Genomic DNA, 14,469 nt, shown 5'->3' with positions numbered 1-14,469 from the left:
GCTCGTCAGCAGCTCGAAATGAAAAAAAAATCTTAAACTTAACTCGATTGAAACCTCAAACTTAAACTCAAACCTTAAATACATGAAAATATTATTGTATTTTAAAAAAAATCAATACATAAATGTTAATATTATTAATAATTTTTTTTAAAAAAAATAAAATCTTAATATATTATGTTTTCGAGCTGCTCACACATTTTTCGAGTCGAATATCAAGTAACTCGTTTAAGCTCGTTAAGAACTCGAGTCAAGTCCATTTGATTCGAATATTTATCGAGCCATGATCGAGTCGATCTCGAATAACTCACAATTTGTATCGTCTCATTTACAACCTAGTAGTCAATAAAATGCAACGTACGAATGAGGACATTTCCACCCTTGGTCTCCATTTGTGAGACGCTCGTGATATATTAGCTTACAATGTGGGTTTTGATGTTGAATTTATTTCAAGAACTTGTAATACGGTGGCACGTAATTTAGTAACTTGGGCCCATCGTTATGGGCAGTTTATATTTTTTAACTCAATTTGCCCTAGATAATTGCATCTTATGTGTCAAACAATATTTTTTCTAACATAATACAATATTTAGAGTATTTTTTCCTTCCTAATATTTAGATGAATTTTTAATGAGGCCTATTTTTTTTTTTAAAAAAAAGCTCACAATTATTAAAATTTAATAATCGTCCCAATTAATTGACTATTTAAGTTGAGCGATATAACTAGGAGATCACTCCAACATCTCTAGCGGCCTGGCCTACCAAAACTCACGCTAGCTACTCTAGACATCAATGTACAGTTACCCAATCTCTCAGTGTACTTGGACTCCTAAGTCTTCTCTTCCGCCATTAACTCATTGCCTAAATCAGCAGTCTTTCAAAATCTTATTAATTTCTCATTTTAGAAAACAAATTCGTGTTTATTATTATATAGAAGAAACAGAAATGGAGAAAAACGAATCGTTCAAAAACTACTCTCAAGAGCCCGATTCCCCTCATCCATGGAACGCCGATTTCGGATTCAACAACGCGACCGATCGGCGTTACGTGTTTTCGCGGCAACAGTCGTTTAAACAGCCAATTAGAGATCTCCAAACCCCCAACTTTTCCAACGATTCCACGAAGCCTTTTCTACCGAGGAATGTCTCGAGCATCGATATACCCCCAGGGTTTTACTCTTTTGACCATGTCAAGGAAGGAGTTTTCGAAGCCAAAGGACAGGAATCGGCGGATAAATTATCGGTTTTGTGGGTTTTTCGGGTTATGAGAACAGGTAATCGGCAAATGAAGAGGTTGCTGATTATGATTTCACTTAATGTGGCGTATTCGACTGCTGAATTGATGATTGGGCTCTTTACCGGCCGTGTTGGTGAGATTCTAATGTGTTTTATGTTTGGTTTTGCATTTATACGCATAAATTGCTTAGCTTTGTATGTTTAATTTTATATTTTTGTTATAGTTATTATAGTTTATCAGTTAGTGATTAAATTAGGTAATTATTTTGCACAGTCATTGAGGTTTGTATTTGAAAGAATTTTGGCTAATCAATTTGGATAAAGAAAATCTAAAGCGTGCATTGGACTTGTTATTTCTATGTAATAACAGCATTTCCTTGCAAATTAACTGCTTTTGATCATTCTCATTATAGTTTTTGTTTTTAGTTATAATATTTGCAATTGAACTGGGCTTCTGCTTGTATCGATGCAAGCCTTTTGTTTTTCACCTTTTCAATGTTAAGTTTAATTGGAGTGTGCTTATATGCTCATATTCTAAGTGATACTATGGACTATGCATTTCTTTGTGACTGTAAAAGTCTATTGTTCTGACAATTTTTTTGGCCCTATGTATCAGTGTTGAATTGTTCTTTATTATTTTTTGAACAGTTTTCTTTGAATTTTGATGTCTTTAATTATGTTCATGAAAGGGAGTGCAATTCTCTACGCTATCACCCTTGTATGAATCAAATTCCTTGTTCATTTAATTTCCATCAAGTTTTTAGGGTTCCTTGTCTTATAGGTAAAATTTTCTCTGATCTTTATTTTGTTGTTACGTTTGTCTTTTCAGGTTTGGTATCTGATGCATTTCATTTGACGTTTGGCTGTGGTCTCCTGACATTTTCATTGTTTGCAATGGCTGCTTCTCGAAGAAAGCCTAACAGTGTTTATACTTATGGGTGAGATCATACGGTTTCAATTTTCAAATATGTCATGGAATAAAATTGGTGCGGTTTATTGGTATTTCTTGGAGTTATTAAAGCTGGTTAATGTTTTCCAGAAAGTATTTATTTCCTTGATACTATTTAGATTTAAATGTTCTGAAACATACTTTTTACATGAAGATATGCCTTTGATTAAGACAGTGTCTTTTATCAAGCACGCTACAAACCTTAACTCTACACAGTTACCTCCATTATTCACAGGTCCAACAGATTCATGTGTTGTTTACAGTTTTCTATAATTTTCTAGTTTTCATTTATTTTGTGGAAAAGGCTTAGTATAATTGGCAGCCATTAATATCCGCTCTACAAAGGAGATCTCAATTGCATATCCTTCAACCTCTGAAATCCCTATGAAATGACAATTTTTTTACTTTGAAGTTATCTTGTGCATGTTATATCGATGGTTCAGCATGACTGCTAATAATTTAAAAAATTTCATTATCAGGTACCAAAGACTTGAAGTATTGTCAGCATTCACCAATGCTGTAAGTCTTTATTTTCAACATTATTTATGTCAAAATGTTGTGTTCAAGTTGTATTCTGATAGAAGCAGGGATAAGTGTACGTCAGAACTGTAGGTTAAGGAATTAAAAGGAAATCATTATTGGATAAATTCGCTAAGAAAGGAAATCTTGTGGAGAGGACCAAACTCATAATACAAAGCTGATAAACAAATTTATGATGAAAAACAAAGCTAAGACTCATTAGCATAATTATAACCAGATAGCTTTGAGGCAGTTCGACAGAGTCTAAAAGTATGCAAGTAATGTACTTGGATGAAGTAGTGGGATGCATGACTTTGGGAAGTGGAAGATCAAAGTGTGAAACCTCTGTATATTTCTTCGAACACATTATCATATTGGTCTTGGAACAAGTCAATCCCCAATTGGATTTAGCTGTAAGTTTATTCACCCTACATGGCTATAATCTCTCTGTCTGTACCATATTCATGTTATGGTTTCGTTCTAGTTAAGTTTGATGTGCAATGAACTTAAGGGATGAGATAATTTCTCTCTCTAAATGCCAGCTGCTGTTTGATAGAAGTCACTTGTCATTAATCATGTTGGAAGAGAATGCTAGTGGGATTAGATATATGTTGTTTTTTAGATTCCATCTTAAAGTTCGATGATATATACTCGTATTTACTCGAAGCCTAGCTTTACTGTTCTAGATGTAATAGAAAAAGTGAATTATATTTAGATTCAATGTGCAAAATTAGATTCTCAAAAAAGAAAAAAAGGATGCGAGCATAAGAAATTATAATTGTTGGCTTGCTCTGTTCTTCTGCGCTGCTTTGAAGTGCATGCAACTATTATAATGAATGTGTTTCAATGTTCTCTTGGCTTGTAACCAATTTTTCTAGGTCTTTGAAATGTTTCAGCAATTCTATTTTGTTTCTTCTGTCTTACTTGCTAAAAATGGGTTAACATATTGATATTCTTGATTTTGCTGCCTGTGTAGACAGCTATTTCTATTGTTCTTGTCATTCTCCTTAGCTGTGGAAGCACTTCACGCTTTCATCCAAGATGAATCAGAGCACAAGTAAGTGGTGTTTCCCTTGATTTGTAGTACAGTAGTAAATTTTAGTAAGATAGCCATTTAATCTATTTTTTTAGTAGACAAAAAATTGAAAATATGTACTTATGTTTTTTTTGTTGCTTATAGGCATTATTTGATTGTTTCAGCAGTGGCAAATCTGTTGGTGAATTTATTGGGCGTTTGGTTCTTTAGAAATTATGCTCGAATCAATCTTGGTAACTCAGATATCATGGTTCTTAATGCCTTACATTTTAAATAAAATAAGAATGCTTATGCAGTTATGAGGTTCAGAAACAAGCAATTTATTTTTATCTGCCTATATTTGTACTATAGTTTTTCACATTTTTTATGTTACCTATGTTGTGGCTTATATTAATGTATACATTGTGATCAGCTTTATTATGATATGAGAACCACAAGCTTAATAAGGTTTATGATTGCCACAATTTGAAACATGAGCTTGGGATAGTTTGGTAATTTTATATGTATATTTTTCTTGCAGCATACAGTAAGCCTGAAGATATGAATTACCATTCAGTTTGCTTGCATGTTCTTGCAGATTCCATTCGCAGGTGTGACAGCTGTTCTCTCTCTATTCATGCATAATTTCTTTCTTTCATTATTTACCACTGTCTTAATCATCTCTACATTTTCCCCCCTCAGTGCAGGTTTGATATTGGCATCCTGGTTTCTCTCTCTTGGGTAATTTCTTGGTTCAACTGCTGGTGAAGGAACACAAACATGGAATGTTCCTCCGATTTCACCCTTATTCTTTATTCACTGTCTTAACCTTTCTTTCCACTCATGCAGGGTTAATAATGCTGAAGTTTTGTGCTCGGGATTAGTTTCGGTTGCAGTCTTTATGCTAGTTATGCCTCTATTTAAAACTACTGGTGGTATCTTGCTTCAGACGGCACCACCGAATATTTCATCTTCAGCCTTGTGCAAATGCTGGCGACAGGTGGTTGTCTTTACCTTGGTGATTCTTATGCAAATTTCTTTGTCGAATTTATGCATCTTTCTTGTCTGAATTATAATTTAATTGTCAATCTTGTTTTAGATTGTTTCTCATGAAGATGTTACAGAAGTATCTCAAGCTCGGTTTTGGGAACTAGTGCCTGGTCAAGTTGTTGGATCCCTTTCACTTCAGGTATTTTACTGTAGCATTCACCCCGTGCGCTTTGAAAATGTTTTTATCCATTGTTGGATGTTAAATGCTGCATTTTGTACCGACAGGTGAAGAAAGAGATGGATGATCGGCGTACACTAGAGTATGTGCATGGTTTATACCATGAGTTGGGAATACATGATTTGACAGTGCAAACTGATTATGTATGAGCATCATCATCCCCTTTGCTCTTTTGTTGTCGTTGTATCTATGGGAAAAGAACCTATATATGAGTTGGGAATACATGATTTGACAGTGCAAACTGATTATGTATGAGCATCATCATCCCCTTTGCTCTTTTGTTGTCATTGTATCTATGGGAAAAGAACCTATATATGTTGTAGTCATTTTGTCATCTCAAATGGATAGATTATGAATAGACTAGGGGTGAATTTTGAAACTACCGCTTGGGTCAAATTGACCATTCAAAGAATAATATTAATTTATGTTATTTCTCTAATGAACATGAATTTTAATAATGTTTTTTGAAGTTTAACCATGTTATCAAACCAGTCCTGTCATTAGCATCCATCCCAGTTTCTACTACCTATCATGCTTCAAGGCACATATGATTGATAAATTAATTGAACATCAGGGGAAAAGAAAACTTCATCTGATAAACTGGTTTGAAGGCACAGTGGTCAAGAATGACAGCTTCTTGGAGGTGAAACCAAAATCAGGAAAGAGTATTCTAAAAGGATGAAGATGGAGTGCAGAACTTTGAAGTCTGGAGTATTCATAAATTCATAGCCAACATAAATCGTTAAATCACATCAGTAGAGTGTGGTATATGACAATGATAACACTAAATCATCAAGACTAAACACTTAAAATTAATAAACTAAAATGCTTAATTTATATTTAATTGTTTAATTTACACATTTAATTTTTTGAAATTATAAAAAAAAACATTCAAAAGACATTTTTCAATTTTTATGTTTTAAAATCTAAAGCAAAATCTTAAAAAGTATAAAGAATTATAAAATATTTGTTAAAATAATAATAATAATGTTTTTTGTATATATATTTAGATCTTTTTACGTCATTTACATTTTATAAAATAGTGATTTTTTCATAATTATTTAAAATAATTTTCATATTTCAATGCAGAAGAAGGTAGAATGAAATTTTTTCCAGAATGACCAAACAATTTAATCAAATTGTGGAGAACATAATACAACTTCTTCCAAAGCCAAAACTAAGAAAGAGAAAAGAAAGTAAATGAGCATGTGCATAAATTACAAGGAGACATTTATATTTGATATAATCCAATAACAACAACAAAAATGAAAAATATTTATATTCACATGATCACCCATCAACAAAAAAAAAGTGCATTGAACAACATTAATATATGTATAATGTTGGACTTGAATTTGATTTGATTCAAAACAAAAATTAAATTAACATAGAAGATGTAATGCTTCATCTTCCATCGACCTCGGAGAAAGTAGAGAATTGAGTAGTTGTAAGAGAGTAATCAGAGTGGCTGAAAGCAGGGGGCATTGTGTCGAGGACATCTCATTTCCATGAGATTACCCCAATCGTAACCTGATGGTAGACCGAGTAGTTGCGACTGTGGGACAAGGAAAAGCTTGAAGAATGAAGATGGAGGGCCTGTCAAGGTAATGGCCTCAGTTCAAACATTCCAACGTGTACTGATGTCATGGCTGGTAAGTTTATTTAGCTCTTTAGGGGCAAGTGATCTGGTGTTGGGTCTCCACCATCCCCTCACCCTGAGCTAGCATGTGGAGTTACCATGGTGTAAGCGACCTTCTCCTAGGTTCATGAGGAACCTAGTTATGCGGGCATCGGGACCAAGAGGATGGTACAGTCTCTCTAGGATGATACTTAGGGACGGTTTGGGGCCAATGGGCCCCATATCGTGCTCTTGGTTGAGGAATGGGGTTGCCATCTAGCATTCGTTATGCCCCGCGGGATCTCTCTTCCAAGAGTACTTGTGGCTTTGGAATTATATTATGGCACGAGACTAATGTGTGGTTTGTTTGTTCGAACAGGATATTGTAGGAGCGACTAATGAACTGAGGGGTGATTCTTAGCCAATGTGACTTGGCTTCATAACGAGTTAATTCGAGGTATGGATCTATGTTGGGAAAGACTGACTTGTCTGGGAGTTATCCCATTCAAGTGCCACATGACATAACAACAGGCTCGAGACGTTATATCCGTGATACTTGGTATCAGAGCAAAAAACGATTTGGTTTTGGCAGATGATTTGAGTTCTTCATTTTTGTTTCACGCCAAATGCTTCGACATGTTGAGTGGGCAAGGTGGACAATGTTCATGCCAATCGCTCCAATGCGTGGAGTAGGCAGGATGACCTGACCATAAGCCAAGCGCTCTAACGTGTGTTGTAGGCACGGTGAAATAGTGTGGCAAATGCATAGAGGTGCCAGCTTAACGATTGATAGTGATACACATAGGCACTCACTTCATTGAGTAAGGCATGATGATTCTTGTTACGTGTTTGTTGCACAGCTGTTAAACTTAGCACCGAGGTGCTTGGTTGTCGATTATAACACAGAGGTGCTCGATTGTTTGTAAAAGCACAGAGGTGCTTGATTTTAGATTGCAACACAGAGGTACTCAATCATCCTAAATGCACAGAGGTGCCATATTTTATATTGAAGCATAGAGGTGCTTGATCCGTTTTAGCTACACAGAGGTGTCAGCTCTCGATTGATGCATAGAGGTGCTTAGTCATTTTTAACTGCACAGAGGTGTCAGTTCCCGATTGAAGAACATAGGTGCTCAATCAGTTTTAGCTATACAGAGGTGTCAACTCTCGATTGATGCACAAAGGTGCTCAATCATTAATTCAAGCACAGAGGTGCTTGAATTCAGCACAGTGGTTCTCTTTTCCTTTAACTGCACAGAGGTGTCAGTTGTCGATTAACGCACAGAGGTGCCCAATCCTTAATTCAAGCACAAAGGTGCTATGAATTTAGCACAGTGGTGCTCTTACTTTTTAGGCACGATAGTGCCTTATTTGTGTTGCAGGTATAGAGGTGCTGACTAACTAGTGTGAATGATTCATATGCGTAATAGTGGGTCAACAAGTTCTCATAGAGGTGAGAATCAATGAGTTATAATTTCTGTCATACATGAGACGAGTTATGTGGATTACAAAAGTCAGATGAGATGAAAGCCAAACGAGCGGTCGATATAACTCATATGATATCTGGTGATCAAATAAGAAGAGTCGAGGAGACTCAAGAAGGATTGGCAGAGTTAATGATTGAACTGGGGAACGAGGTGAGAGATTCCATATGTGTCAGATAGCTTGTGTTTGAGGAGCTGAAGGCTCAAGTTAGTGTGGGCTTCAAGCAGCTATAACTTGTTTGACTACGAACCCTATGAAAGTAAAGCGTACAAGTAAAGATCTCTAATCCCCAACGTTTAATGGGGCGAAGGATGCTAGCTTGAGAATTTTATGGTTGATATGGAACAATATTTTCGAGCAATACGCACTGAGTCTAAGGAAGATAAGGTGGCGATTGTCGATATATTTGGCAGTTGATGCTAGTGATGGTGGCGGTTCAAATTTGAAGATGGAGTATTCTCCGTTAAGACTTGGGATGCATTAAAAAGGGAGTTTAAGATTTTTCGTTCTGCCTTAGAATGTAGACTATGACGCTCGTAAGAAGTGGAGGAAAATATCTCATACAGGGACCCTATGGTAGCATGGGAGAGAGTTCTCAACCTTGGTACTAGATATCAAGGACATGTCTAAAAAGGATAAATTATTTCATTTCCTTGGAGGGCTTAAGCTGTGGGCGAGGCTTAAGTTGCAAACCTAGAAGGTGTGAGATTTGAAAGTAGCGATAATTCTTGCTGAGTCCCTTAATGATTACAATGATCTTCGTGGAAATCGTAAAGTGCCTTCTACGATTAGAGCGAATACCCAATAAAGAGGTCAAAACAAGTTGACACGATGGGAGAAGACAATGGGTTGGGGAGCGAATAAGAGTTTTCTTGGAAGGGACCCAACCCGAAATAGAGTCTTGACTGGTTTTTTATCAAGAAAGGGAGGGAGTAGACTCTCATTAAGGTGTTTCCTTTGTAGTTGGCCTCATCATATTAGAGAGTGTCCACCACGAAGTGCTTTTAAAGCCATGGTGGCATCAATAAGGGATGGTGCGCAAGTGAACGCTCTAACTGAAGATAGTCGAACTGAGTCGGTTATAATGGGTTCCATGTGATTCAAATTTGCCTTATAGTTCCAGCTGAGTAGTTTACGGAAGGAGCCAGAGATGGGATTGATGTTTGTGAACAGTGCGTGTTCCTCATTTCTTTTGATGATTCACGTTGTGCACTTTAACGTTATTAGTAGGTAGGGAGATAGAGTTCTTGTCGAGCACTTCCAAATGGGAGTAGGAAGGATGACCTGATCTTACCCTAATCACTCTAACGTGTGGAGCAGGAATGGTGCAATAATTTGGTCTTGTATAGAGAGGCCTACTTTGTAAAGCTCGCGTAAGACCGTGTTGTGGTATTATTAGCATATGGGTGCATGTTCTTTTAGCACAAAGATACTTGTTTGATATTTGTATAAGAGCTAATGTTGTTTTGGCACAGAGGTGCTTGTTAGATGTTCATATAGGGCGTTTGGTATTGATTGTTCAAGGATGCTTATTCTTTTGAGAATATTGGTGCTCATTGGGTTTTGAGAAAATTATCGAATTGTCAAAGGCTTGATGGTGGCCAGATCAAATGGATCACTATAGATGTTAAAATTGGCTATTCATGCTGACAAGCCATTCATGTGGCTAATACGTTGAGTTCAGGGTAAAAGGACCAAAGAGGTTATTGTGTCAATAAAATATTATATGATATTTTTATTGGTTGTAGGGAAAATTCCATGAAGTATGATGGCATTCCTAGTGATTTCTCTCTGAGCGACAATTTATTTTATGTTGATGGGGTAACAACCATGTATGATGCCCGCGACGATTCTTCTATGTCCCGAGAGTAAAGTATTATCAGCTATCCAGTTTAAGAAAAGAGAGAAAAACGGATAACCTTTATTCTTAGTCTTCCCAGTTTCCAAGGAGGCTGTCATTTCTGGTAAGGTGCCTATGGGTGTTCAAGAAGTGTTAAATGACTTTGAGGATGTAATGCCAGATAATTTACCGAAAGGGTTGTCTCCTAAAAGGTATGTGGACCATGAGATTGAGTTAATCATGGAAGTAAAGCCTCATGTTAAGTGCCCTTTCTCGGATGAGTCCTACAAGAGCTGGCTAAGTTAGAAAAGTAGTGGGATGGGTTGCTCCAAGCCAGATTCTTTCGACCCTCGAAGTCTTTCGAGCGTCAGTGTTGTCCAAAAGAAATATGATGGAAGTTTGAGATTGTGCGTGGATTATAGGGCATTAATAAAGTGAATATCAGGAATAAATAACCCATTCTTCTAGTTGTCGATTTATTTGACCAGTAGAATAGTGCCAAGTATTACACAAATTTGATCTCAGATGAGGATACCATCGGGTGATGATGGCCCAAGGGGATGAATCGAAACTGACTTATGTTACTCGGTGTTCCATGGCTGCCTTGACAAGTTTGTAATCATCTACTTGGATGATATAATGATGTTTAGCACTTTCATGGAAGAGAATCAGGAGCATATTCGGTTGTTTGAGAAGAATACGAAGATCGAGGCATGCATGGGTGCATTGAGTGTACAATTTATGGGAATGAGGCACAAAGATGTCCATGAAGAGGTCGTCATGAGTTCAAGCAGAGGAGAAGGTGGGTCTATCAAATGTTGAGTTGAATAGTAAATGTTTTTCATGATGAGTTCATCATGAGAATGTATGGGGGAGGAGATAGATGTGTAGGATACAGATTCAAAAAGAATGGTTCCAACCAGGTAAATAACTTGGCATGATGTCAACAAATGAGAATCATAGAGATGGTGTCGCAGGATACAGATTCGAAAAGAATGATTTAGACAAGGTAAATCACTTGGCATGGTGTCAACAAGTGGGAATCATAGAGAATGGTAAGCTTAAGGTACTTTGGTATCTTGGTATGAAGTATGTAGATTTGTGTTATATTTATATTAGCAAATATTCTTGAGATGGTGTATTGGAAGTCGTATTATGATTATTGGGCTAACAAATGTGTTTGTTAGTGGTGGTGTGGTGTTTTAGTATTTGAGCAGGTATATCGTTACTATCAAGCAGGGCTCGAACAAGAATCAAAGTGGGTAAGCCATTATCCTTTGTCGAGGAAGTGGGTGAGCCTGTATCCTTTGTCGAGAATGTTGCAAGTGAGCAATCGTGAGCCAGGTGGACAAAGTTTAGGTATAGCATTTACAAAGGACCGAGAGGACTTGAGTTGGGAGTCTAACATAATTGAATACCCATATGTTTTGAGCTAATATGGTACCTTGGGATTGATTACTTGGATCGTGTCATATGTGACACATTGTTTGAGATGCCACAAAGTGATAGGTATGTGAGGGGTAACACACCAAGTGATATGTCATATGGTTTAGAATATGTGATGGTGTTCAATATGTTAGACGTAACCACGATAGTTCCTCAAGGTTATATCCTTAGAGAGAACAAGATCAATGGTAATGAGAGAAAATGGAGGTAGGTGGGTTTACTCTACCCAAAGCTTTGAGTTTTGTGTCCCGTGGAACGAATCCTGATCTTAGTTCTTGAGGGCAAGATATGGACCTCACAAGAAGGGTCATCTCTATGCAACAAGTTAACTAAGATATGGTTTTAGTGTCGATGAGGCCATCGACCAAAGTGAGTAGGGGAGAATGTCGAGGACATCTCATTTCCATGAGATTACCCCGACCGTAACCCGATAGTGGATCGAGTAGTTGCTACTGTAAGACAAGAAAAAGCTTGAAGAATGAAGATGGAGGGCCTGACAAAGTAATGGCCTCAGTTCAAACATTCCAACGTGTACTGGTGTCATGGCTTGTAAGTTTATTTAGCTCTTTAGGGGGAAGTGATCTAGTGTTGGGTCTCCACCATCCCCCTCACCTAGAGCTAGCATGTGGATTTGCCATGGTGTAAGCAACGTTCTCTTAGGTTCATGAGAAACCTAGGTGTGCGGGCATCGAGACCAAGGGGATGGTACAGTGTCTCTCTAGGATGATACCTAGGGACGGTTTGGGGCCAGTGGGCCTTATATCACGTACTTGGTTGAGGAAGGGGGTTGCCATCTAGCATTCTCTATGCCCCGCGGGATCTCTCTTCCAAGAGTACTTGTGGCTTTGGAATTATATTGTGGCACGAGACTAATGTGTGGCTTGTTTGTTCGGACATGATACTGTGGGAGCGACTAATGAATTGAGGGGTGATTCTTAGCTAATGTGACTTGGCTTCACGACGAGTTAATTCGAGGCATGGATCTATGTTGGGAAAGGTTGACTTGCCTGGGAGTTGTCCTATTCAAGTGCCGTACGACATAATAACAGGTTCGAGACGTTATGTCCGTGATACAGTGCAGGCCAAAAAAATAAAGGCCTTTCTAATGGATCAGCTTCCCCTGTAAGATCCGCCAAAACATTCTTCATCGAAGGCCTGAAATGTGGGTTCGGATGACAATAAGCTAAACCCAGAATAAGTGCATATTCTATTTCTTTTTCCACGAAATCTCCCTTCAAATTTGAATCCACAACATATGTAATCTTGCTTGTCCTGTAATACTCCCATAACCAATTCACAATTGTGTTGTTATAGTTATTCAACTCACTCTGATTACCAAGCTTTCTTCCACATACAACTTCCAGGAGGAAGACACCATAGGAATAAACATCGGTTTCGACCGTCGCCCGACTGATTAGAAACGTCTCTGGTGCCATATAACATGGTGTGTCGGCGATCTCGATGGTCGAGTGATGTATTTTCTCTCTTTGTTGAATCGTTCTTGCCAATTCAAAATCTCCCAATCTGGCATTGAACTCCGAATCCAGCATTATGTTGCTACACTTTACGTCCCTATAAAGCATATTTTTCTCGCATCCGTTGTGAAGATAATCGAGTGCCTCGGCCACTCCTTGTATGATGATAAGCCTAGTTTCACAGCTTATATTTGGTTGCTTCGGTTATTCCGTTTTTCCTGTTTTCTCGTCGTAGAATATGAATTTATCGAGGTTTCCATTCATCATGTACTCGTACACGAGGAGGAGCTCTTTGTTCTCGTAGCACCATCCGATTAGTTTGACGAGGTTTTTGTGGTTCAAGTTACCGATGGTTGTGACTTCGGCAATGAATTCTTGGCTCTCTTGATGTTATTTCTTCGACACTCTTTTGACATCGATCTCTTGTTCTTTCTAAATCCTTTATAAACTGTGCTGAATCCGCCTTTTCCAAGCTTGTTTTTGTGGTTAAAATTGTTTGTTGCTCTCTTCGGTTCTCTGAGTTTGAATCTTCTTAGAGTAGTGGAGCTCTTAATATGGTATTCTATATTTTGAAACGCCTTTTCTGGATCATCCTTTCTAAATCTTCTTCTTCTCCAATGGATGTAAAAACCCAGTCCCAAAACCAAACCCAGAGCGAGAACTGGGATAAAAATCCAAATCCATAACAGATTTGAATCTTCACCGTGAAATTCCCAAGCTCTCACATAGTTCAGCTCTTGGAGTTCTCCAGTAGAAGCCGAGAATCCCAAATTGACAGTTTTTGGAAGAAACAGAGGGAGATTGATTGGCACTGAGAGTACCAGAACTTGATTCCTTTGTGTCTGGTTTCTGTTGGAAATGAAAACAGTCATGTTTTTTTCGTCGTATTGAACAATGGCCAGCACATCGATGCCCACAGAAAGATTAATGTCGTAGCCACTCAACGATCGTTGCTCGATTGAATAACAGCTATTAATATCCAAGCCCACATGGTTACCGTCAGGTTCCTGTTCATAGCTCTTCCTGGTGTCGAACTCCACGCCAACTATCCTGTTATGTTTGGCTTGAAATCAAATTTGACAAGTTGGAAAATTCATCTTGGTTGGTGGCCAACTTATTCAAAAAATCATCTTGGTTGGTGGCAAACTTATTGAAAAATTAATCTTTGGTAGGTGACCAACTTTGCATATGGGAATTTCATCTTTGGTCCCTAAAATATTAGGCTATTTATAAGTTTAGTCCTTAAAACTTAACTATAAATAGGCCTAAGTATTTCATTAGAAATCATCCCAAAAACAAGTTATCTCTTCCATTTGTTTTCTTTATTCTCTCACTTCGGGAATTCTAAAAAATTCCATTTGTTATAATATTTGTTGATAGTGAAGTTATCATCCGGTGTGGTGTCTGATGAGTAAACGATATTCTCCTCGAACCTCGTAAATTTAGTGTTATCTATCCTTTATTGTTTTTTATTAGGTTTTTCCATTGTGTTTCAATATTCAATATTTTGATGGGTTTATCCGCTGTGCAACCTTTGGTGGTTTTGATCTTGACATTTTAGGTTAATTTTGAAACTACGTTCGTGTGAGAAATAACCCGGTTTCCCCAACAATTGGCATCAGAGCTTCGATTGACGTTATCTTGGTGGTCTTGTTACTGAAA

General features: G+C 37.6%; 1 protein-coding gene and 1 pseudogene across 1 annotated transcript; one reads left to right on the top strand and one right to left on the bottom strand.

Annotated features, from left to right (window-relative positions):
- The first annotated feature begins 764 nt into the window (after window positions 1–764).
- LOC120155591 (metal tolerance protein C2-like) lies at window positions 765–5,295 on the top strand. The gene is made up of 10 exons (XM_039167111.1): window positions 765–1,366; window positions 2,062–2,170; window positions 2,661–2,700; window positions 3,681–3,757; window positions 3,881–3,969; window positions 4,257–4,326; window positions 4,418–4,456; window positions 4,565–4,715; window positions 4,815–4,904; window positions 4,991–5,295. Exons 1-10 carry the CDS (start codon window positions 790–792, stop codon window positions 5,090–5,092), a joined length of 1,344 nt encoding a protein of 447 aa, XP_039023042.1. The 5' UTR covers window positions 765–789; the 3' UTR covers window positions 5,093–5,295.
- A 1,045-nt stretch (window positions 5,296–6,340) lies between these two features.
- On the bottom strand, window positions 6,341–14,008 carry LOC120155634 (annotated as a pseudogene).
- Window positions 14,009–14,469: the final 461 nt, after the last annotated feature.

Source organism: Hibiscus syriacus, unplaced genomic scaffold (genome assembly GCF_006381635.1).
Source record: "Hibiscus syriacus cultivar Baekdansim isolate YM2019G1 unplaced genomic scaffold, ASM638163v2 tig00111199_pilon, whole genome shotgun sequence".
NCBI lineage: Eukaryota > Viridiplantae > Streptophyta > Magnoliopsida > Malvales > Malvaceae > Hibiscus > Hibiscus syriacus.
The sequence above is the reverse complement of the archived record's forward strand: the minus strand, read 5'-3'. Positions and strand labels throughout refer to the sequence as shown.

Coding starts and splice junctions, on each gene's coding strand:
- LOC120155591 (XM_039167111.1), top strand. CDS start 790: ATGTACAGTTACCCAATCTCTCAGTGTACTTGGACTCCTAAGTCTTCT. Junction 2,171..2,660: donor AACAGTGTTTATACTTATGG/GTGAGATCATAC, acceptor TTTCATTATCAG/GTACCAAAGACTTGAAGTAT. Junction 4,457..4,564: donor TCCTGGTTTCTCTCTCTTGG/GTAATTTCTTGG, acceptor CCACTCATGCAG/GGTTAATAATGCTGAAGTTT.